General features: G+C 41.1%; 1 protein-coding gene across 1 annotated transcript in view; it reads left to right on the top strand.

The window, feature by feature from the left end:
* MNAT1 (MNAT1 component of CDK activating kinase) overlaps positions 1 to 23,319 on the top strand; it is a 116,521-nt gene that overhangs the window by 27,942 nt on the left and 65,260 nt on the right. The window contains exons 2-5 of the mRNA XM_066189016.1: positions 6,168 to 6,320; positions 7,913 to 7,986; positions 15,944 to 16,047; positions 20,030 to 20,170. Coding sequence (XP_066045113.1) covers positions 6,168 to 6,320; positions 7,913 to 7,986; positions 15,944 to 16,047; positions 20,030 to 20,170 — 472 coding nt within the window. The remainder of the gene's footprint in view (positions 1 to 6,167; positions 6,321 to 7,912; positions 7,987 to 15,943; positions 16,048 to 20,029; positions 20,171 to 23,319) is intronic.

The following is a 23,319-nucleotide window of genomic DNA, read 5'->3' as shown; positions in this document are numbered from 1 at the left end:
GAATGGTGCTGTAAGACATGTTTTTATGATTGTGTCCTTAATTGACTAGGCAGCACCACGTCAGAAAGAACCACTTTTATTTAAATAGAAATACTTAAATAGAATAGAAATATTTTTTTCTATACTATCAAGAGTTAATAACATAAAAGCTTCTCTAATTTTTTTTTCTTTTTCCCCCTAGAGAAAAAAGAGGCTCGTCTGTACTGGATAAAAGTGATTTAAGTTTTAGCTTGCTGCAAATTCTCTTGTCAGGTCTAAGCCCCTTGGAACGGTTTTCTAGTAGAAATGTTGAAACACAATGGGTGGTGGAAATGTTTGTTTATTATTAATTGACTTAGTATTTTTTTCCTTTTTTTTTCCTTTTGAAATGCCAGTCAGTCAGGGCTGTTGTTCAGCCACTACCTGGTCTGCTTTATTTCGGGTGCAGCTGAGGTGAACTGGTCTGTACAGCAGAGTATGTACATGGGAGCTTGGAAAAGTAGGGTTAACTGTGCCTGAATGTCTCCTAAATTTTTGAGATGTCTGGGCTCATTTAACCTCCTCTTTTCTGCAATACGGAGCAGAACTTGTCTGACAAACCAAAAATGAAACAGAAGTGGTGTGCGTGCATCCTTTTCCCAAAAGATATAAATAGTCCAGAAGGAGGATTGTGTTCTCAGCAGCCTGGCAGATGACGCTGAGAATTGACAGAACACAGACAGAGGCAGAGCACCGGAGTCTTTTTGCTTTTGCTTTGTTGTTTAAAGGAAGGGGTTCAGATCAGCTCTCTGGAGTCTTGATACTTCTGAAAAAAGAATGAAATGTTAGCAAAGCAATCTCTGAGATTTTGTGTCACAGTGTGTGTGACTGGGCTGAAGAGAAGGGAGCTGCAGACCACTGCAGACAGCTTATCAGCAGTGTTTAACCCCCCCAAATTTTCATCTGAACTGAGCACTTCTCATATGAATCCGATGGAGTTGTGGTTCCTGCCTGAAAGCTGTGTCCTATTGCCATGATGAGCTGTGGTCTCTGCATGGCACACGGGCTGCCTGTGAGACCTGTTTATTTACCAGTTGAAGACAAGACCCATTGTGAGGGTTTTTTGGCCAAATAAGGTTTTGAGAGCATTCTGAAGTTGTCTTCTCACAAGGTAAGGACAGCAAAATCCTCACTGGTAGAACTTAGAAGAATTTGGACAGGAATGAGAGAGAGAGTAATTGGCATCATCTTCTCCTAACTCCCTCTTGTATTTGGCAGTCAGGGAAGAGATGGCCCAAAAAACATAGAAACATAGGCAGCAGCTACTGCAAGTAGTTGGATAAGGATTTATGGATTCCTGAAGCTGAGGTGTGAAAAGGAAAAGGCTGATTTTTATCCCTAGCTGCCTACTGATCTCTTAAGCTCCTTTATTCTGAGGCTCTCCGAAGCGCTTGATGTCACTGGAGTCACGCTTCTCTTTCCTCTGCTTTTGGTCCCTATCCTGTAACATAGGGAAAAAATGGCTTTAACTGGGTTCTTTTGACTCTTTTGGATCACAGAGGTCATGGTTGCTGCAGACTCCAGGAAGAACCCGCCTTCCAGGCTGTGTCTAGGAGTCCATCAGCCCAGAAAACAAAGCTGCAGTGGCCAACTGCAAATCCTTGATGAGCTCTTGGCTGTGTAGCAGAAACCACTGTGACTTGTTAAATGTACTGAAGGTTGTGAAATAAACGGGTTTGACAGCTGCTCCCCCCAAACTGGGCTGTTCTTGTCTCAGTTCAAGAATCCCTGCTTGAGAATATCAAATTGTCTGATCCAAGCTAAGCAAGAAGCCCAGAAATGTTTCTAGAAGCATCTTTGATTTAAAAAACTAGATGTCATTCTGTAAGCTTTCTCATGTGTGTGTTTTCTGTTTTTTAATATTCCCTCACCATAAATCAAGTCATTCTACTTCTGTGAGTAAATTTCCCTCTGACATTGAAATTGAGGAACAAGTGAAAACACATCATTTTTGCTGATTCTTTCCACTCCTCTTGTTTGTGGTTCAGGTCTTGGCTATGCGTTGAAGACTGTATTATTATTTTTTAATCGAAACTGTTTCTTCCCTAGTAGAGAGGATAATTTGTTTTGTTACTTTAAATAACAGAAACATCTTGGTTACAAAAGCTGAAGAAAGAGGGGCTTAGGAATTCTAAGTATTTGATACTGTTTAATGAGTGTTTCTACTAAAAATAGGCTTTGTAAAGAGAGGTAGCAACTCATTCTGTAATACTCCTAGTCAACAGCAAAAGCCATGAAGATTTTTTTTTTGTACTGAAATGATTAATGGCTGCATATCTGAAGTCCTGCAAATTTTTGTAATGCTCAGCAGAATCTAAAAATTTGAGAATATCTTGTGTTCCTGGTTGTGAAAATAGCTGTTCCTTTAATCTGTTGTTTGCTCCCTTGCCAGCCAAGCTAAAAAAGTGAGCAGCAGCATCGAGTTATGTTGATGTTGTGAGCCATTTTCATCCTTCAGTGTCCCAGAGGGTTGATTCCTTATCTGCCATCATCCCTGCATGAAGTGAATGTGTGCATGTGTGAGGAATGCGGGATTGGGCACAAATCTTGTACCCTTTGAAGACACTCTGTCCAAAACAAACACTTAGTTCCTAGTAAATGTAATTTAGTTGATAAATATCTTAACAGCTTTCTGGGGAGGAACCTCTGCTTGTTTTCTGCAATGTACCAAAAGCATTTTTTGTATGATCCTGAAGTCCTTGAACATGAGGGCCCGTAGTGCTGTTTATGCATTGATGGTGCCAAACCATGTAGATGCTTTATTGTTTGCTTCCCCCAAAAATGTGGTGTTCTAGACTACTCAGAGACTGGGTCTTTTGATTAATGTTTCATGGGGATGAAAGAGAAGAACAACGGATAAAACCACTGTCCATGAAATGAAAATGAGCATTCTAATGCTTATTGGTGTCACAGACCAGGAGACTTCATTGTTCCTGGTTGGCATTACTGATTGTCCCTGTTGTATGTTATGTGGAAGTCCTTGGGCATTTTCTATTGATATCTTCATCCTGATTACATGTTCTCAAGATACAAACTCAAACCCAGAGAGAAGTGAAGTGTTTTAGTGAGTGTGTGAAGTAGAGTAGCGATTGCCGAGGCTGTGCAACCTCAGTGTGAACAGGAGAAGCAGCAACATCACACCCTATTTAGATCTCATGTGGAGCTGTTTTCTGCAGACAAACTCAGTATTGAGCAAATGTATGGATGTGATTTTTAAAAATATGAACGTTTGTCATCATTAGTTTATATTTGTAGCATATCTGCATAGATAATACACATGCAAATGAAAAATTGCCGATTTAAGGCTCCTAATTTAAGAAAACACAGGGCCATCTGTTTTGGTCCTAATTTGAAGGTGAGTTAAGCAGGTGCTTTGGTGCTTTGCTCATTTGTGGAATGCCACACATAATATGTACAGAATGATGTCCTGGTTCCACAGTCAGCTGTCCTTACAGTAAGGCCAGTGGGGAAGAGTTGGACTTGGAAAGAAGTGGAAGGAGCTCCTGAAATGATGTGATCTGTGTGCCATGAGGAGCTCTCTAATATCAGATAATACCGGTTGTGTTGGGGTGTCCCACTGTGCTATTGAATGAGTTGGGCACCTTTGTATGAAGTCACAAGAATTGCTACATTATCTTTAACTAGCTAGCTAAATAATCCATGTGAAAAAAATATTGTATTTTTAAATTTTAGAGTGCAAGGTAATTTTTTTTAATGTCACATTTTGAAATCTTTAAGACGTAAAAGAATTCATTAAATCCACCTTTATAGCAATGTGCCTTCCTGGTGATGACACTTGCACTGATGTTAGCGGTCTGCAGCAAGACCAAAAGGAATTCCTTGGAGCAGGTTTGGGGAAATGACTTTTTTCCTTTCCTCAGGAATCAGATGGAACTGTGTGACCTGACATCACCATCGGTGGTGCAGTGGCTGCTGTTTGTGGGGGCAAGGACGACAGATCTGCTTGGAAGGAAACTTGGGATCTGTGTATATTAAATCTGTCCGGAGATGGGAGAGGAGGCAGGATATGGACAGAGTCCAGCTCTGCCCTTGACTTGTCCCATACAGCCCCCTTTGAATTCAGAAGGAATTATCTCCAAATAAATATAAGGGTGGATGTGCATGAGCGAGCGAGAATGCGATCACCTGATGTGGGATTCCCATAGTGAGGTGTTGACTCATCTTTTTATGTATGGAAAGCTATTTTGCAGCCTTAGAAACGGTTTCACTTGGGGAAGGCGTTGAAGCACTTGTATGAAGTGCTTTCCCAAGGAGGGATTTTTTTTTTTTCCATAGTCAAGTCCTGTGCAAACTTGAAATGTCTTTGATTTAGGGAAGGGGGAGTGAAGCAGTTTCAGGTGCTACTGTCTGTGAATAATATCCTGCACATGGAACCCCTGTTCTGTTGGTCCTTAGGCAATACTGGGATAAAAAAACAATACAAACACCTGCACTTGGATCCACCTGCTCAGTTCTGTCGCTTTACACTCCCTATTCCCTAACTTAGGAAGAAGGAGGCAGGGTCTCTTCTGTGCTTTGGCTGCTGTGTTGAGAGAGACACAAAGAGCACGAGCTGCCAGAATGAAGGAGGCAGTGAGCCTGTCCTTGCGTCGGGCTCCTGCGTGCACAGACTGGTTGGGGAGGAAGGAGAAAACCCTTTTCTGCTCTCTTGCATTTACTATTACTCCTCCTGTACTGGGGACATGAATTGCTTTCATTATGTACTTTATATTAATTTCTCATTATTTTATTAAGTCCATGTTCCAGCAGCTTCTAAATTCCAGGCTTAGTGTGCTGATGAAGTTTGATCTTTCCCTACCCAGATAATTTGTATTTAAAAATAACCTTGTTTTCTAATTAAAGGAATTCTGGAGCAGGAAAATGCCCAAGTAAATTCAAGGTTTGCTCTTTAACGTTGGCAGCTGCTGTGCAAGGTGCAGGCTGAAGCTGTAGCTCTCCATGTGTTAACAACAACAACAACAAAAAATGCCTTTTTTTTTTCTTTAATTGTGAGATACAATTGTGTTTGTTTTGCACTTTCTAATCTTAAAAACAGAAGCTGGGTAAAACTGGTTGGCTCTCCTCATCTCTGCCTCTGTAAGGACTGGAACCAGTTTAGTTGGGGATAGGTCAGCAGTGTGAAAGTTTTGTTTAAGATCTTTCTCAACCATGTCAGTGTTGTTTCTCTTAACTTGTTTAGCTTTTGTGCTGGGTTTGTGAAGGTAAAACATGGCTCAGCCCTTAATGTACGACTGTTTTGGCTTCAGTATAGCAAAGCTATAAATAGGCTCCCCTTTGCCTCCCCAGCAGTAGGAAATGACTGCAGCAGGTGTTGTCCTCTGCTAGAAATTTGCACATTATTACTACCCAAGTACTTTTTTTTCCTTAAAATCAGCTTTTTTGTTATGTGTTCTTCCTTTATTAAATGCCAACTGGCTGGTCAGCAAGTATCTTGTTAAAATCTGAAGTCTTCCTTAGGTCAAAAGAAATAAAAACAGAGAGCTATTTCTGGTTTATTTCTGTGCAGCCTCCGTGTAAAGTTTATTTTATATGCAATTTAAAAAGTATTACCAGAAGGCACAGGAGAGCTGTGTAAAGCTGGTTGCTGACTGAAATGCTTTTGGCTCTTTTAGCTTTGCTGGGCTGGAGTTTAGCTCAGGTTTGTTGCAGCAGTTCCTCTGTGATAGGACTGGCACATGCTTGGAAGTCTGCAGGCAAGATTTGTGTCCGTGCTTGGGCTGAATTCTCCTTGCACTGCAGCATCAAGAAAATAAACAGGATTTTTTGTGCAGTGAGGTGGTGCTTGGAGTAAATAAGGCTATTACAATCTGGTCCATGTGAAATGGGCTTGCTGGTGTCAATAAACAAGTTTCCCCTCGATACAGACCCCGTAATTTCATTTGGGTTAATGTTTGGTCCCAGCAAAGAGCTGCAGCTGTTTGGGCAGGGAGAATCCACGTGTTTGTGCTGCTGAGCCCGTTCTGCTCAGCCAGGGTGGAGAGCCCTGGCCTCCTGCCACTGTGGGTGCTGCAGAATGAGTGAAATCCAGGGGAGATGTGCTGTGCAAACAGCTAAGAAAGGGGGTAATTCTGTGTTTCAGTTCCTGTGTAACATCTGTATGCCTTTGCACCCCTTCCTTTCTCCCACAGATGTGAGAGTTGTGTGGAGCTGCTGTTTGTGAGAGGGGCTGGGAACTGCCACGAGTGTGATACCCCCCTGAGGAAGAGTAACTTCAGGGTGCAGCTCTTTGAGGATCCTGCTGTCGACAAGGAAGTGGAAATCCGGAAGAAAGTGCTGAAAATGTGAGTGTCACCATTTAAAAGAACGTATTTCATGGATCAAATTTTTAAAAAATTGACTTAGTCAATAGTACAAAGGAGATTTTTCTTTTTTTTTTTTTTCCTAAAGTGGCAAACCATAAAACTTGACTTCATTGATCATGCAGGGATTTCAGAGAATCTGATTTTGTCCAACTCTTGAGAGCTGAATCCTCAATTTAGCCTTGAGGGATTCCTGCTTAGCATTAGAAAATGTTGGGTGTTTCTATGTGGCCTTCTTTGGCAAAGACTTGGCTCCAAAATGGAGATGATTAGATATTGAGGGGGTGAACATGGCAGTAGAGCAAGAAACAGGACCTTGATTGTTTTGTTCCCTGGGAACCTGTTCTGAGAGTTGAAGGCCAGCTCCCTCCAAAATCAAAATGGGCAAAAGAGAGTTCACATTGTTTTTTGCTTCACACAGCAATTGTTAGTGTAAATGGTTCCTTACAAGCCTGGTGTTAACAGTCTGTCATGCAGATTTGAAAGCTCTTGAAATTGAGATAAATGAGGTCTAAAATTGCATCTTGCTCCCTGTGGCCAGTAAGCAGCATTTTATAAGGAAAATAAGTGAGCCACTTGGTGTTTTGATAGAAGAAAATCTGATAAACGTAACAACCCAGAGAGAACTGTGTGTGCCTAAGTGAACCTACAGGTAAATTATAAGCTGCTCAGCCTTTATCTAAAACTTGGTACAATAGTAAATGAATCATATGATGTTGCTGAGATGTGGGGAAGCTGTGCCACTCAGTACCAAGATGCTGATGTGGAAAGCAGTAATAATTTTGATGTTGGATTTTAAAGTCTGCTGAAGTCAAAGTGGAATAAGCCAACGGAGTTCACTAAACTTAGAAGAGAAAACGTTGGATACTGCTTGGCCCACTTGGGTTTGCCAGATTAATTTCTAGGAGGCAGAAAAAAAGCCCCCAAATTGGAATATGGCCTCAATTCTTGGGATTTTTATATTCCTGGGTGTCACGGTCCACAGATCAGGCAGAATCTGAGTTTTATATTTTCTTGGGAAGAAAATTTGCATGTCTTGACTTTCAAAAGCTGTCCATGTTCTAAGCCAGTTGTCCCTTCACCTTTTTACTTTCTCCAGCTCTGAAGAGGTGAATATGAGTGCTGGAATGGTCAATTGATATGAGATAATTGTATAGCATTTTCAGTTTGCTGCTGACATATGCTTTCTGTTGTTGGCACAAAGCCAAACTCCCTTTTCTAGAAAAAGTTTGGTTTTTTTTTTTTTTTTCTGTGGGTGTTTCTGTTGCCTCTGCCTTTGTTAAGAAGCTGTCTGGGAGTAACTCTATCTTGGCCTCTGTGCTCATGTTTACCTGTAACCCTGGAAAAGGAATTGGTAAACAATAGGCAAAGATAGCAGCAATTTCTTCCAGGCTGCCTCCTTTCCTTTGGAACAGGCACTTCTGTCTCCCATTAAAGATTCTGGTCAGTTTGGGAGTCACAAAGCACACAGTAGATAAAACTAGATCAATGCTTAATCAGTTTGCAGCAAAATCCTTGTTGAATGGAAATTGCATCCTTCTGTGTTTTATAAATACTTTTCTCTTGTCTCAAAGATACAATAAAAGAGAGGAAGACTTTCCCACTCTAGATGAATATAATGATTTCTTGGAAGAAATAGAAGAAATTGGTAAGTCTTAATGCTTGCACTTTTGATGTGCTGTGCTTATGAGACCACAGGCTTTTATCTTCTGACTCAGCTGCCTATGAGAATGTCTAAGTTCAGTTTCTGTAATATCTATCATAGTATCAGATTTTTATCTAATTACTTCTTTTCTGGATTTTAATCATATTTGCTGAACTGTAGGACATTGTTAAGTAAAACATTTTGTCTGCCAGAGGAAAAAAAAACCCACAATCCAAAGAGGAAGCAAGCTGGAAAAGAAAGGCTTGCAGGGGACTGTCAATGCTGCACTGGCAGAGATTAAACAAAGACAGGAGAAATTGAAATTTTCATTATATGCCTCCATTAGCTTTATCTACCATGACAGAAGCCATATGGTGTCTTTCATCATTTTTGCTTCTGCAAGTACAGTAGTTGGATGTGCTTTGAAGCTGATGACCTTACATACCACTGTGGTAGCGTTTTATGTTGCTGTGCAGAAGGAGAAGGTTGAGGAACAGACGTTGGTTTCTTTCTCTTTGCATTAGCTGAAGCAGAACTTTGCCCTTTGGGGAAGGGACAATGTTATCAACAGAGTTTATTTTCTTCTTAGTTAGGGTGACTTGTGATTTATGGTGGAGTGATGGGTTTTGCTTAGAAAAACAAGGATGTGTTCAAAGGAGTGACTCCTAAATGGTTTGTTCTCGGTTTTTATGAGCTTCTGAGGCTTTTCTTTTTTTTGACCTGGAGGAAGAAGAGGTGACTGAGAGCATGTAGGAGGGGCAGTGAATGTGACTTGAAGGAAACCATGGAGATGACACTTTTCCTTCATTTTTCTCAAAGGAGCCCTTGCCTCTTTTTGCACTGTAGTGTTTTGTAGAAATGTATCCAATACACTTACTGCTGTGAGCAATGTATCATGTTTTTACTGGCATCAGAAGGCTGAGGCTAGGAAGCCAAATCGTGTGGCTGGGAAACACCAGTCACACTCACATGGGTCCAAATATCTGGAGGAGATGATGTGGGTGTAGCTTTGTTTGTGTATTTTTTGGAATGGTGTGGGGGAAGGAGGGAATGAATAGAAAGAATGGCCAGAGGATCCTGGAAGAATCTGTCTGCTCATGGGAAGCAAACCTGCTTTTTTTCATGTAGCATTAAATACAATTTCCCACTTTACTGCTGTTGCAGGGCTTTTCAATATCTGTAACAGGGGAGTTGAAGTTTTGCCTGAAATTGTCTGAACCTCATGAATTTGTGCAGGATGTTATTATTTTACAGCTCTTGAGATTAGATTTTTACATTGCAGATGGTTCCAAATCCTGTCCTGGGAACTTGGTTTAGAAGCAGCAGAAACCTGGCTGCTCTTGATAACTTTACAAAAAAAAGTAAATTGGCCAGTAATTGTTTTGGCCCTGCAAGTGCATAGTGAAGAAGCTCGATAGAGTTTTTAGGAATTTGAGTTAGTTACCTGAGAGGGACACCTAAAATACTAAAAGAAATTGGAAGTCCAACTACATCCTGGTTTGTTCATGTAGCAGCCAGGATGATGAGGGTAAGGAAGGGGTGCAGTCAGAAGAGTCTTAATTTTCACTGTCAGTGAGTTCATTTCTGATATCCCAACTCCAGACAGATCCCAGAGGACGGGTTAGATTCAACAACATCACTTTAGGCAAGAGTTGAAGCCCTGTTTGCTCTCCCTGGTGACAAAGCCCATTGCACATTTGTCCCCAAGCCCATCCCTGCTGTGGTCCTGGGCAGAATTCCCCACCTGGCAGTTGTCTGGTGTGACATTTTCCAGTGCATGTTGTGAATGGTGTGACTGAACAGTGTGTTAAAAGTCATTGACTCTGTGTGATAGTTCCACACTTTACTGCTGAGAGAGAAGTTATTTCATTTTTGTGTGTCTCTGAGTTCCCTGCTTGCTTGCTCATGTGGAAAACCGGGCTGCAAGATGGAGAAGAAAGGATGTGCAGGGCAGCTTTGCCTTGAGAAGCCTGCATTCAGCAGGCTGGCAGTAGCTGATGGTGGTTGGGAAGGTAGGGAGCCAGGGAACTGGATTTCCCCTCTCTCCCCATGCCCCAAACTTTCAGTTTTTCTGTGACAGGGTCAAAGTGCAGCTTTACCTTTTTCTCTTCTTTGCTGGAAGGTTTTGTTTCTGGAGTTGTTGTAGGGGCTTAAAAGAAGTAGTTTACAGTGAAAATGTAAACGTCACGTATACGTGTATTTCTCATGACCCTGATTCTGATGGGTTTTCCAAATATTCCGGGTAGGTCAGCTCCAAAACTAGCGATGGAATGAGACACAGCAATTGCTGACCTCACTTGAAACACATTTTCCCCCTTCATATCAGCTGTTTTATACCTACAGACTTTTCCTGTTGAAATAGACGAGTTGGGCGGTGCAGCAGCAGCGTGTGTGTGGGGGAAGGTCAAACAAACATTAGGGTAGTCACCTTTTAAGATTTCTATTATAAAAAACAGGTTTTTGAAGTGGTTTAGAATGTAGCCACTGAACAGTGCTTTGGGCTAAAATGTGTTAAACAAGGCTTTAAATAAAAACCACATTTTAAAGCGAGTTTTCCCCAGAAGAAAAATCGGCTGGACAATTTGAGAACATTGTAAACACAGTTTGTTGTCATTAGCACAAGGAATAAAAATAAAGTGAAAGGGTTAAAACCTGCCTTTGGGAAAGGTGTGGACAACACGCATGTGGGTGAGTCAGGTCTGCGCCCATATGATGAGAGGGACCCGGTTAAACCTTTGAGTGTTACTGCAAGTTGCACTCTCTGGACACAATACAAATTTCGCTTGCTCTTTCTTCTTCCCCCGAGTATTTTTTTTTTTCCCCGGAGTATCTCTGTAGCCATTTTCCCAAGCCCTGTGTGAAAGCTCTCCGGAGCAGGAGAGCTCCCAGCGTGTGCCTGGGCACCTTCTCCTGGTACCTGAGCGAGGCCCCCAGGCATTACCGCAGCACAATTGGAAGCGGTAATTGCTGCTTTTTAAAAACATTCACTGCTTTCAGCTTCGAGGGAGGCTGCTGTTATTCGTGTATTCCTGGATCTCCCTGATCCTACAGGACTTGTTGCAATACCGGCTGCCTCCTGACTTGTCTTGCCCAGAACACTTATCTGACAAGTTATCCTTGCATAGAAAGGGTTTTGCTATCTGTGATCACTTGTGGCTTGTGCTGTTTATTGTTTTGTGGTTTGGTGTTTTCCCCCCTCTCTGCTTGTGTGTTCTACAGGATGGTGTTGCTGGTCCTCACACAGACTATAACCCGACTGGAAATTGGGCACCTTAAATATCTGTTTCAGTCATCTCACCTGAACAAAGATTTCACAGTGTTCCAGCCAAAATGGTCTGTCTTAGACTGATGGGGCTGAGTGATTTCTATCACTCATTACTATGCAGTTTTTCTGGAAAAATTATTGACTCAATAAAAGACCACTGAGGATAAACAGAAACAATTAAATAATTATTAATACCCAACTAGACTTGCCTGGCTTAACTATGGGTTTTCTTTTGTTTCTGATAATTATTTTTTTACAATCTCAGAGATGTTAGTTGGAAGGGACCTATTAAATTCTTGTCCATTTTTTTTTTTGCCTCTGACCCCTCTCCTACTCCTTTTAAAAGTACAGGGGTCAGGCATCAAAAGCACCAAGGGAAGGTGCCACAGTAGCCTGTGACATCCCAGGTAGACTGAGGATGAAGTTGTGTCTCCCTCTGTAGCACTCTGCCATTCCCAGTCTGGGGTTTAATGAAGATGATAATTAAGGAATTGTTTGTAGTAGGATGGGGGGAATATTGTTTACAATGAACTAATGCTAATAATTTTTATTCTTAGTCTAAAATGGGGATTTTGAGGAACTTAATCCTGCAGTGCAGTGATACTCATTCATACTGCTATGTCTCTGGACAAATTCTTGTGCCATTTAATTAAAATTTTTGTCTCATTTTCTTTTTTATAGCTAGGAAAATATTTTTCCATCTGTTGTAGAACTTTATAATGAACATTGTTGTTTTGAAAAGCAGAGAAAGTCCCCCTGTAGAGGCTGAATTTTAGAAGTTGGGAGTTTCACCTAAATAGAATGAAATGTTTCACAAAAACACAATAGTCTTCCTGTTATACTTAACAGATGTCTCAAGGCAAGTCATTTTATAAACCAACCAATGTGAGATGGATAAGTAGATAAATAATTGTTGCATACAAAACAGCTTCTGTTTCTTTTCCCTGAAGGGTTTCAGGCCTCTTATATCGGCTTATGCTATATTTCAACATGGACAAAAATAAGTCTGTCTTCTCTTTGAAACCTTTTCAAACCAGCCATCTGCTTTGCCACTCATATTCAGATCTGCATCAATATTTTTTCAGGGTAGGTGTAGCATGTGAGTTGGGATTTTTAACTCTTTCTAGTTCTTCTAGTTCTATAATTTATTTCTTTTTAAGTTGAGAAGTATATTTAAGATAAATTTCTGGCAAAAGTCAAAGCAGAAAAAGAAGTGCTGCATAGTCCCTAGCTATGTTAAAGTTAGTATATTGAGTATTAGCAAATGTGTTCTTTGGTTTTATAGTTGTTGAGTTTTGAATGCCAAGTAACTTGTGGAGGGGACAAGGGGCAAGAGAGAGAAATAAAATCTTAATTATTTTTTGTGCCCTTGTGCCCCTTGCAAAACAGACTTGTCAGCTGTAATTGTGAGGGTACAATGGCAAGAATTTGTATTCTATAAATATTGATGAAAAGACTTTTGAAGCTCATGAAAAATTTATTAGAAAATATGTTGAAAGATGTTTTGGCTGGTTGGCTGGCCACTGGTAACCATGGAGTGTCAAAGAGCAGCTTGTTTTGCTGGTAGGTGTTTATTGTAGAGGGAAGATGCCGTTTTCATGTGCTAAAGGACTGTTGACACTGAAGTTAATGTAGACACATCCACTGTTACACTTACCACTGCTTTCTTTTTACGCTTTTTTACACTGTTTCCAGTTTTACAACAAAATGTTGTAAGCGTTTCCACTCTTGAAATGTGAACAAGTCAGCGTTGAGGAGGAGATGCTTAGGACCAGGGCAATGCACCTCATCAATGGTTAAATATCAGTGTTCTCTGAATATCAGGGACAAATTTGCTCTGGCCTTTGAGGGTGCTGGAAGTTTGAATCTCTGATAGCTGGTGTCCTATGATATCCTTCTTGTTTGACAGACCAAATTGTGACCAGTTGAACCTATTAAAATAACTGAGAAAGAAGCAAAAACCCCCCACAAACCTTGAAGGTTTCAAGCAGCAATAATTGCAAAACAGAGATCATCAACTTATAGCTGGATTTATTTTAAGAGAAATATTCATGATGTTCAGGAGCCTGGAGGCAATTTGGCGTCTCCTCATGCACCTGAAGGTGGCATCTGGGCATCCTGCTAGCACAGCATGGCTCATATGCTATTTCTTTCTTGTGTCGTCATTGTAGAGTTTAGAGAGCTGCTGTGTGGATTTAAGCTGTAGGAAGTGCTGACATTCCCATGCAGCTGCTGTCATTGCAGAACCCTGGGCTGATTGTGTGCCAGCATTTTCACATGACACTTCTTCTGTGCCCTGATACTCAAATATTAAAACTTCTTGTCAGTGGGCACCTGTGGGCTGGAAATTTGGCAGTCAGATTGCCATTAAAATACTAAAGATTGAGACTAAAATAATGTTTTACTAAGGAGAGGTTGCTCCAACCAAGAGGATGCGTGTTTGTCACAATATGAAATAGGAAAATGTTATGCTTTTTGGAGAGGAAAAAAACCCCAAAACATTTGGGATGGGTAGCTTGCTTTCAAAAACCAAGGAGCTGAACTTGGAGTGGCTTGTTTGGGTAATGGCAGTTCCCAGAGGTTCCAGCTGGGATGAGATCAAGACCACAGGGAGAAGTGCTGCCTGAAGCTATAGTATGGAGATGCAGCAGGTGGTGTGTAGGAGAAAGGAACCTTTATTCCACTTCTGCTTCTTGCCAGTGGGAGACCTCCAGTACAGAGGCCCAGAGGTCTGCCCAGGAACAGCAGCAAAGTTCCAAAATTCAACTCAGGTGTTGATTCTGAAATTCTTAAAGCACAAACTCAGCCCTCTTAGTTCTTCTCTGAACTGAGGATGCTGGGGTGGGGCTCGAAGAGTTCAGCTGCTTCTGGAGCTAGACTGAATTGAAATGTCATTCCTCTTGATACTGCTTATTATTTGCAAAAGGGGAAAAATAAATACATTATTTTAAATTATTTTTTTTTTCTTTTTTTAAGGTTAGGAAGTTCTTGAACTGTAACTTACTGAGCCTTTTCTTGTTGCAGTTTGAGGAAATTTTGTATTTTTAATAATACAAATATTATTAAATATTATTAATACAATTAAATATATAAATATATACAAAATAGGTAAAATATGTAACTATAATTAAATATTATTCTCTCCCATGGGGAGAGGGGCATAACAGCAGGAATGCCTCTCTTGGCGGTAGTGAGCTGGACTTGGAGAACTGACCTGGATCCCGCAGCTCTACCATTTTGGACCTTCCTGTTTCTCCTTATCTCCATTTGCTCCTGGCATTGATCTCTTGATGTTTCCTTCATTGCTCTCACCTGGTTTGCCAGTCTGGGCTACTTCTGGTTTGGTTTGCCTAGAACCCTCCTAACTGCTCATTTCTGCCATGTTACCTGTGGGGAGGTTGACAGAAGGGCTGTGATGTTCTCCAGACTGAGATGTGTGTTATCCTGATGAGTAACAGCAGACTTCGTGCTGCTTCCTTCTGTTCGTCTCTAGCAGCCTTGCTGGTACAAATGACTTGGCAGTGCTGCCTGTGCCTGGGGTTAGCTTGGCCCTGGTTGCCTAAAAGCCTGGAAAGAAAGAGCTGAACCAAAACCTCCCAAATCCCATGGTGGTGTTTCTACAAGAACCTCCTTCCCCCCCTGCAGGGCCTGACACAGCTCAATCACTGTGCGGTTGTTTCTTGTGAAGGATTTATCAGTGGCAGCAGAAGTTTCTCTGCTGCTCATGTAACCATGTGACAGAGCTCTTGGAGGCTTTGAGTGCTGTGTGCTGCTGGCACTGGGCAGTAGCTTTAAGGCCATGGGCATGAGCCCAGCATCCACTCTGGATGGGGATCACCAAGTAACTCCCCAGTGACAACAGCGCTCAGCTGGAATTCACTTGACCCACAAGTGAACCAGTGACCTAGAGGTGAAGGGCTCAGACATTGGATCGAATTACAAATCATCCCAACCATCTACAATCTTTCAAGCTGTTGGTTATAGAAACTGTTCAATTTCTTGAGATATCGTCTGTGCCATGTGTAGATAATTGGGAATGTTGTGCTAAACTATGGAGCTTGCTGGCCGACCCTGCTTGCTCATAATTACATGAGATATAGTCTGTCACCACTGAGAGACATCAAAAGAATGTCAACTGACCTATTAATCTGCAAGCATCTGCAGATTCCCCATAATAAAGGTAATTGTACCTTGGTGCCTCTTAAGTTATCAAGCATTGTGAATTTTTTGTGTACTTGAGAATTCAGTCACTGTAGTCTTTGTGCATTGGATATTCCCTGTGAAATGGAATGACTTAATTTCTAACCTTGTCTTCCTATGGCTGTGTTTGGTCTAATTTAATTTTATAGGAATCACTGTGTTCTTAGCTATAACTGCTACTTGGAAAGGTCCATGTTTTATGAATAGTATGATGATTATTTATGCATATCATTACCGGTGTCACAAAATGGGATGCAAGATTCAAATTTTAATCTCCTGCAGATGTGTAAACCTACAAAAACTCTGCTGGCTTTCGTTGAAGTACAGTGACTTATGAGATTCTCTGTCTTTATAGGGCATGTTTAAATAAGTTCTGTTACTGCAATGTTTATATTTGGCTAGAAGGGATAGAGAGCATAAGAATAGTGTTTCTTTGTCATAGTCATGCATGCTGACCTAATACTTTTGCCTTCTGTCTTTATAATATTTATGCAGTATTTAACTTGACCAACAATGTGGACTTGGAGAACACCAAAAAGAAAATGGAGCTGTATCAAAAGGATAACAAAGAAGTCATTCAGAAGAATAAGTTAAAACTGGTTAGTTAACTTCTCTCCCCTATGATTTTTATTCATTTGTTAAAGAATTAAAGGATTTGTGGAGTACTTTCTTAAAACAAATCAAAGCTGAAAGCACTATGCAGAATTCTTTGTATTTAAATATTGAGGTTGATTGTTGAAATGTAGTTGTGCTTTATTTTGGGAAGGGCTTGAGAAGAGGGGCAGGCAGTGGAGCCTGTGTCTAATACATCACCACGGCATGTGTGCTGGCAGTGTCGTTGGACAATATCCAGGAGAGATGAAGTTCATTCCTACACCGGGACAATCGTTCCTTTCTCATCTGAAGGAAAAAAAGAATCCAGACTCAGACATTATGAAGCTCCCAGGAGAGAGTTGTAAAATTGAGGCGAAGCACAGGCCTGGTTTATGAAAGATGTTGAAACAAACATTAAGACTTTTGTTCAAGAGCTGATAACAGAAACATCAGGGGTATTGTATATATGATCTGTATGCAAAACACAGGGTTCTTTGAAGATTCATTCATGAAATTATGGCTCACATATCATTTTGTTCTTTAAAAATAAACTTGCATGCATTTATTCCTGTAAGAAAAGTTTAATCTGTTAAATATTTTTTCAGCATAAAAATACACATTGTTATCAGTTCTTGAAGGAAAATGTCTGCCCAGAATGTGACATAACAAGGGTTTGTGTTTGTAATCCAGTTGCACTAAGGACTTGCTTTCATATCAGTAGGGGTGAAATCCTCACTCCCCTGAAGTCTGTGGCAAAACTCCGAGTGATTTCTTTAGCTCTAGGATTTCACAGGAGGAGATTGGAATCTGAAAAATGTTTGTTTGAACCTCTTCCTTTTAAAGGCAAGGAAATTTCCCTAGGGGTCCATCTCTGATCTGTTATCCTGTCTCTGACACTGTGCAATATCCTCTGCTTCTGAGCTTGAAGAGACCTGCCAAAGCTTTGGCTGCATGTCTTATTTTACAATGGAGCTGCAACCCCTGGGGTCACAGTGAGAACAGCTCTGCCTGCAGCCCACCTTCCCTTCAAGGAAGTGTCTCTGACAGCCTGTGCAGGGGCTGTGTGATGCTGTCAAGCAGCTCTGTAATACCCTGTACCCACTCAGGCCCCCAGGACTTCTGTTTGCTGTGCTCCACAGCCCTGCTGTGCTGCAGGCTGGCTGCTGGAAGCTGGGCAAGCCTGTGTGAGTCCAGACTCCCTGAAGAGCTGGAAACACTTCTCTCTTTTTTTTTTTTTTTTTTTTTTTTAACATTTGAATCATTCCTAATTTCTTTTTCAACAATTGAAATATAATAATAGACTTACACAGTGGTTATTACCCAAACTGCATGATCTTGCCTATAAATTTACCCCTCTCCTACAAGCTGAAGGGTTGCTTTTCCTCTCCAGCTCTCCTTAGCAAGTTTTGGAATATCTTTATTCCATGCATGATAAAAGGTGTGCTACTTTGTTGCCTTAACATTTATGGCCAGTCGTTGTCCCTGCATTCTTGACCTAAATTTTTCTGTCCACTGTAATAGGTTGCTTCTGAGGGATACAGATATTTTCTGTCCCTCTTGCTGTTTTTGTTACCCTTTGCCTGCTCCAGTTTGAATTTGTGTTTGGCGAAGCAGAAGGGGCCAGAATTGAATGCAGAGGTCTTAATGCCTCTCGTGAAGGAACTCTGTTTTCCCATCTCTGCTGGAAATACATTGATCCTAAGACTGTTCTTCTCTTGTAGTTTAGAAAAAAAAGGGAAGATCTTGGTGTTCCTGTGGTTATAAGTTGCTTTATATATATTTATATACACTTTTTATTTATAAAATCTTCAGCTTTTCAAATGTTTCTCCCTTAAATATTTGCAACTCTCCAGTCACATGGTAACTTGTTGCTTCCTACTTTATCATTGGATGTTTAATTTCACTTGCTGCTTTGTGCAGTCTTGAAATAGTTGTGTCTGAATTCTGTGATGTGAATGTGCATGTTTTCTTGATTATCCTTTTTTGAATGTGGCAAATCATGATTTTACTTTCTATTTACTTCACTTGTAGGCTTGAGTTTACTCCAGCCTCCACTGTCATCTTTTCTTTCACATATTAGGACTGTGTTTAGGTTATCTTTAGTCTGGACACAACCCTTGCTGCCTGTTGAACTCTTCTCTTTCGCTGTTCTGCTTGGTCTTCCTTTCAAGAATTTGATCTGACACGTGATAATTCTTCCACTTTCCTGCAGTCTGCTCTGGTTTAGGTTTGTTTATCAGTTTACGTATTTCAGACTATAATTTTTCTGGGCTGTTTCTTCAGACTAGGTCTGTCAGCACTTCCCTACAAGTTTTGTTCTGTTTTAGTGTAAATTCCAGGCAGTCTTTAGAGATAAATGTGGAAGAGCCTTGGAATGTCTCAGAAAGTACCTTGAGCTCTTCAGTTCTGTTAACCGAACTAACTGCATCACTTAATTCTCAGACATAACCTCAGTTAGAAGTTGGGGGATTTTCTCGTTTGTTTTTTTCCTTTCATTAAATGCAGAGAGAACCCAGTTCCAGGTGGTTGCTTGTTGGTGACCATCTTTTTCCCAGTGCAACTGCACCAGTTACAAAATGGGAGCAGGTTCTGTTGGCTTGGTGGCAGGTGATGAGATCTGTCTGCTCTTGCATCCAGGAGCAACTGGGCCTCACTGGGCTTGATCTGTCTGGTAAAGGGAGGTTTTTTTGCATGTTCTGGCTTTTATTAGGTAGCTGTGCTTTATGATATAACTTTATAATTAGAACAGACTTTACTATGGTCTTGGCCTCAATGATCATGGAATCACAGAACGAGCTGAGTTGGAAGGGACCCACAAGGATTATTGAGTCCAGCTCCTGGCCCTGCACAGCACCACCCCCAAGAGTCATCCTGTGCCTGAGAGCATTGTCCAAACACTCCTTGAATTCTGCCAGCCTTGGTGCTGTGAGCACTGCCCTGAGGAGCCAGTTCAGTGCCCAAACACCCTCTGGGTGAAGAACCTTTTCCTGATATCCAACCTACACCTTCCCTGACATAACATCAGGCCATTCCCTTGGGTCCTGTCACTGGGCACCACATGGTCTTCCCCTATGATGTTTTGCTGAAGCTTCTTTCGTCAATAAATCATCCATTTAAGTTTATAAAATTTTAATTATCTTGCCATTTTTACTGCATCTGCCTTTGCTTTAGTATATTTGATGGAGAAGATTTGGAAAATGTTTCTTGTATGTTTTTTCTTGTACCTTCTTGCAACCGAACTGACATTCTTTTGATCCACCTTCTTTATAAAATTGTTTAATCTTCTTATTTTCCTCTGCCTCTGAGCCCTCTTCTGTTTTTTTATTCTTTCACTGTGATTTTCAAATACAGATTACCTAATAGTTTGCAGGTTAAAAAGAAGACTTGTCAAGAAATAGATCTGTAACAAAAACTTGTCGTATTGTACTAGTAATCTTTCTTTTCATCTCATGTCACATGACTGCAATCCAGGTTACAGGAAAAATTCCTTACTTTTTGAAAATGTGACATTTTCACAGTTAGTGCTTAAACGCTTAAAGTTACAGGCTTCTCTATTAATATTCACATATTTGTAATTTCTTGTTTTTCTTCTACACTACTGATAAGTACACTGTGCTTTGCAAAGTAGATGCAGCTGATGAGTGGGATGATCAGGAACAGTATTGTGGGATTTGTTCACCCTACTTACATCACTGAGTTATAGGATGTGTAGGAGCCGAGAGGGGCTCACTTTAGAGTGAAAGTGTAGGGAAAACCCCATTCCCTGACATTTAAGGAGTCTGATCTGGACTCCAGCGAGCAGCAAGTCAAAAATCTTAACTTTACGCTTGATGATGAGAAGGTAGAATAATCATCAATAATCACCTTAAAATTCTGCTCTAAAAGGTAGAATTTGGCTGCTTTCCCCTTGCATGGCCTGCCCAGGGTCCCTTGGGGGGCAGAGGAGCTGTGGGGTTGCTGGGGGCTGAGCTCTGATTTCCCTTTCAGACGCGAGAGCAGGAAGAGCTGGAGGAGGCTCTGGAGGTGGAGCGGCAGGAAAGCGAACAAAGGCGGCTCTTCATACAGAAGGAAGAGCAGCTACAACAGATGATAAAAAGGAAGAATAAACAGGCACTTCTGGATGATCTGGTGAGTAACAAAACCAGAGGCTTTGAATGCTCAGTAGCATTGACATTCTTCTCTCACTGCTAACTGCAGGGAATTAACAGACCTGTCTCTGTTTCCCTGTTTTGTGCGTTTTGTGTTTCCATTCTCTCACCTGTTATTTATTTCAATGTTGCAAACCACTCTGGTTTTGGTAGGCTGGGGGCTGGATGAAGAGTGCTTTTGGGATTTGTAGACTTCATTGGACTCTACCACTATTGGCTTGTTAAGCAGTTCTGAGCAGTGTCTGAGAGTCTGGTGTGTGGAAGCAGAAAGATCATCAGGAGGTGCTTTGAGACTCAGCCACCTCTGCAGTGGAGATGGTGGAGAGCAGGGCCCAGTAACCTCATGAGTTATCCAAGCATTGGTCAGCCCTTTCTCAGTCACAACACCTAAATGATTGGTCCCTTTGTATGCAAAAACTCCTGCAACAAAAAGTTTTCTTGCCTTGAGTGTGTTGTGTTCTCTTATTGCAACTTCTCCTGTACAAGTTGCTCCTTTTGAAGTGAATGAAGCCTGTACAAACAGAGGAAAACTGAGACTACTTTTGGAAATCGTGGTAATCTTAATTTACTGATTCTGCATCTGAAATGCAATAATGTGTGGGCATGGAGAAACTCACTGGATGTGTTACTTGCACAAGGTTCACATCTCAGTGTTTTCAGTACAAATGTGTGTACAGATGTGCATGCACACACATTCACAGGTTTAACACCCCTGAGGACAGTCTGTGTACACACAGTCTGTGTGTAACCTTGAGGGAAATCAGAAAAAAGAAGGATGTGTGCATACATACAAGTGTTCAGCTGCGTCAGTGTGGTTTGAAGCTGCTTGGCATATCTAAATCCTGTTTTCTCTCTTATATCAGTGCATGTCACACTAATACAGTGTTAACTCCTGCCTTGTAGTCTCGGTTCTTATTCAGATGCTTTTCTACTTTTCCTGAAAAAGTAGAGTTCCTCTTTGAGCCAGTGCAGAAGGCACTGACACAGAGGGAGGATCTAAGTGAAATTTAGGAGTTTCAGGGCCTCCTGAAGAGATGTCTTTCTTCAGGCCAGGATTCCTGGCAACCTGTTACTGGTTTTCCTTTTGTAGACAAAAGCAGAGATGAGCAGAAAGGTTCCTTGAAAAAAGCATTCAGCCTGTATCTTTACATCCGGCAATCTATTTTCACTTTAAAGGTAAATACGTTTACAGTCCACACAATTAGGAATAGTGGATAAGTTAATAAAAACTCCACTATGAATTTGAATTTAGTTTGTCAGAATTTGGATTTTGAGTTTCTGACTTTTTAAAACCTTGGTCTAAAACACACTTCTAACTGACTAGAGAGCAGAGGTGATGTGTGGTTGGCTGTTTAATTTTTTTTTTTTAAACACAGCATTTGGTTTTACTAGAAACCTTCACCATGTGGCTTGGAGAAAGAATAGCTATAAATAACCCTTAAAACATGACTAAAATAAGTAGTGTTAACTGTGATTGCATATGTATTGCTATTAAAACAAATCTTAATATTCTAAGAACAACATAAAGGTGATTTTTAAAGGCTGAGGGAGGAAACTGTACAGTTTCAAGTTGTGTCTGTTTCTGAAGGGTCAGTGTCAACTTAAATTTGGGGCAAAACTTGTTTTGTAATATTACTAAGGTTTATAAAACCAGCACCAAGTGTTTGTGTAATGACTTACAAAGTCCCTGGAAAACCAGCGGTTGTTAAACAAATAAACATTTCCTATGGTCTCTGAAATCCCTCTAATGCTGGGCTGCAAATCTGAGAATGAAACTGATCATGAGTAAAACTTAATAGAGAAGTGCAGCAAAAGCCAAGCATAAGCAGCTTTTACCAGCGTAAAGACTTAACTAAAAAAAAATAAAAAAAATCATATATCTGTAGTTGTTGATTCTGTGCTAAACCAAAAAGGATTAATTTCTGGCTATAGAGATACCAGTGGTAACACCTCTGACTCTGCGGGATTGGGAGAGCAGAGGAAGGTGGGAATCTGACATTGGTTTTGGATCTTCTTCTTTGGGCAGATCACCTGGTATGGTCAACCTACTGCCCAGACCTACTGGATCTTGGTAATTTTTTTTTTTCCAAGTTTGCCCTTGCCTCTGGGCAGCAAGAAGAAATTTTAAGACACGTTTTTTGTGTTCTACAAGTAGAGATGTTGAGTATTTTCCTTGTCAAGAAATGAATTTTACTTTTGGTCCTGAAATCTCACAAAGCTGCAAATCTCATAGAAATGCTTGGGTTGGAAGGGTCCTTGGAGATCGTCCAATTCCAACCCCTTGCCGTGGGGAGGGAAAACTTCCACTAGAACAGATTGCTCAGAGCCTCATCCAAGCTGGCCTTGAACATTCACAGCATTGGGGCATCCACAGCTTCTCTGGACGACCTGTGCCACCACTCTGAGTAAAGAATTTTTTTTAATGTCTAATCTAAAGCTGCCATCTGTCAGTTTGAAGCCTTTCTCCTGTGTCCTGTCACTCCAGGCTGTTGTAAAGAGTCTCTCCATCTCTTTCGTCAGCTCCTTTCAGGTACTGGAAAGCCACAATTGGGTCACCCCAAAGCTTTCTCTTTTCTAGGCTGAGCAATCCCAATGCCCTCATCCTTTCCTCATGGGAGAGGGTCTCCTTCCCTCTCATCATCTTGGTGGTCCAAGTCATTTTATGTGTTACTTGTGGTGGTTTCATATGGAGTGAAGGTCTCAGTTGGGTACAAAATGTTTGAGAATGCTGTACCATCCTCAAAGAGGTGATAATTTAGGTAGTCCAGAGGCACAGAAAAATGTTTGATGTTCTAACTGTTGTGCAGTGAGCCCTGGTTTCTGGCCAGCCTGGGGAGTGCAGGGGTTCAAGCAGAAAGGACTAGACCTGGGGCCAAGGCTCCATGAACCCATCCTAGTCTGGGAACAGGGAGGGAAAGGCCAGCGCAAAGTGCTGGAGAGATCAGCAAGACATTGAGGGGGGACCCAGGCTCTGCAGGCCACTGGAAAAGCACTTTGGTCCCTTCTGCCTTCCAGTCCTAGTTAGGAAGTTTCTATCTTACCTTTGTTGTATGCCACCTCTTTTACAATAAAACCTCTCACTTTAAAAGCACAATACCCTGTTGTAATTTAGACTTACAGTCTCAAATG

The sequence above is a fragment of the Chamaea fasciata genome, unplaced genomic scaffold (genome assembly GCF_029207755.1).
Source record: "Chamaea fasciata isolate MVZ Bird 193981 ecotype frontalis unplaced genomic scaffold, bChaFas1.0.hap1 SCAF_7, whole genome shotgun sequence".
In the NCBI taxonomy this organism is placed as follows: Eukaryota; Metazoa; Chordata; class Aves; order Passeriformes; family Sylviidae; genus Chamaea; species Chamaea fasciata.
This window is presented reverse-complemented; position numbering and strand designations above follow the sequence as displayed.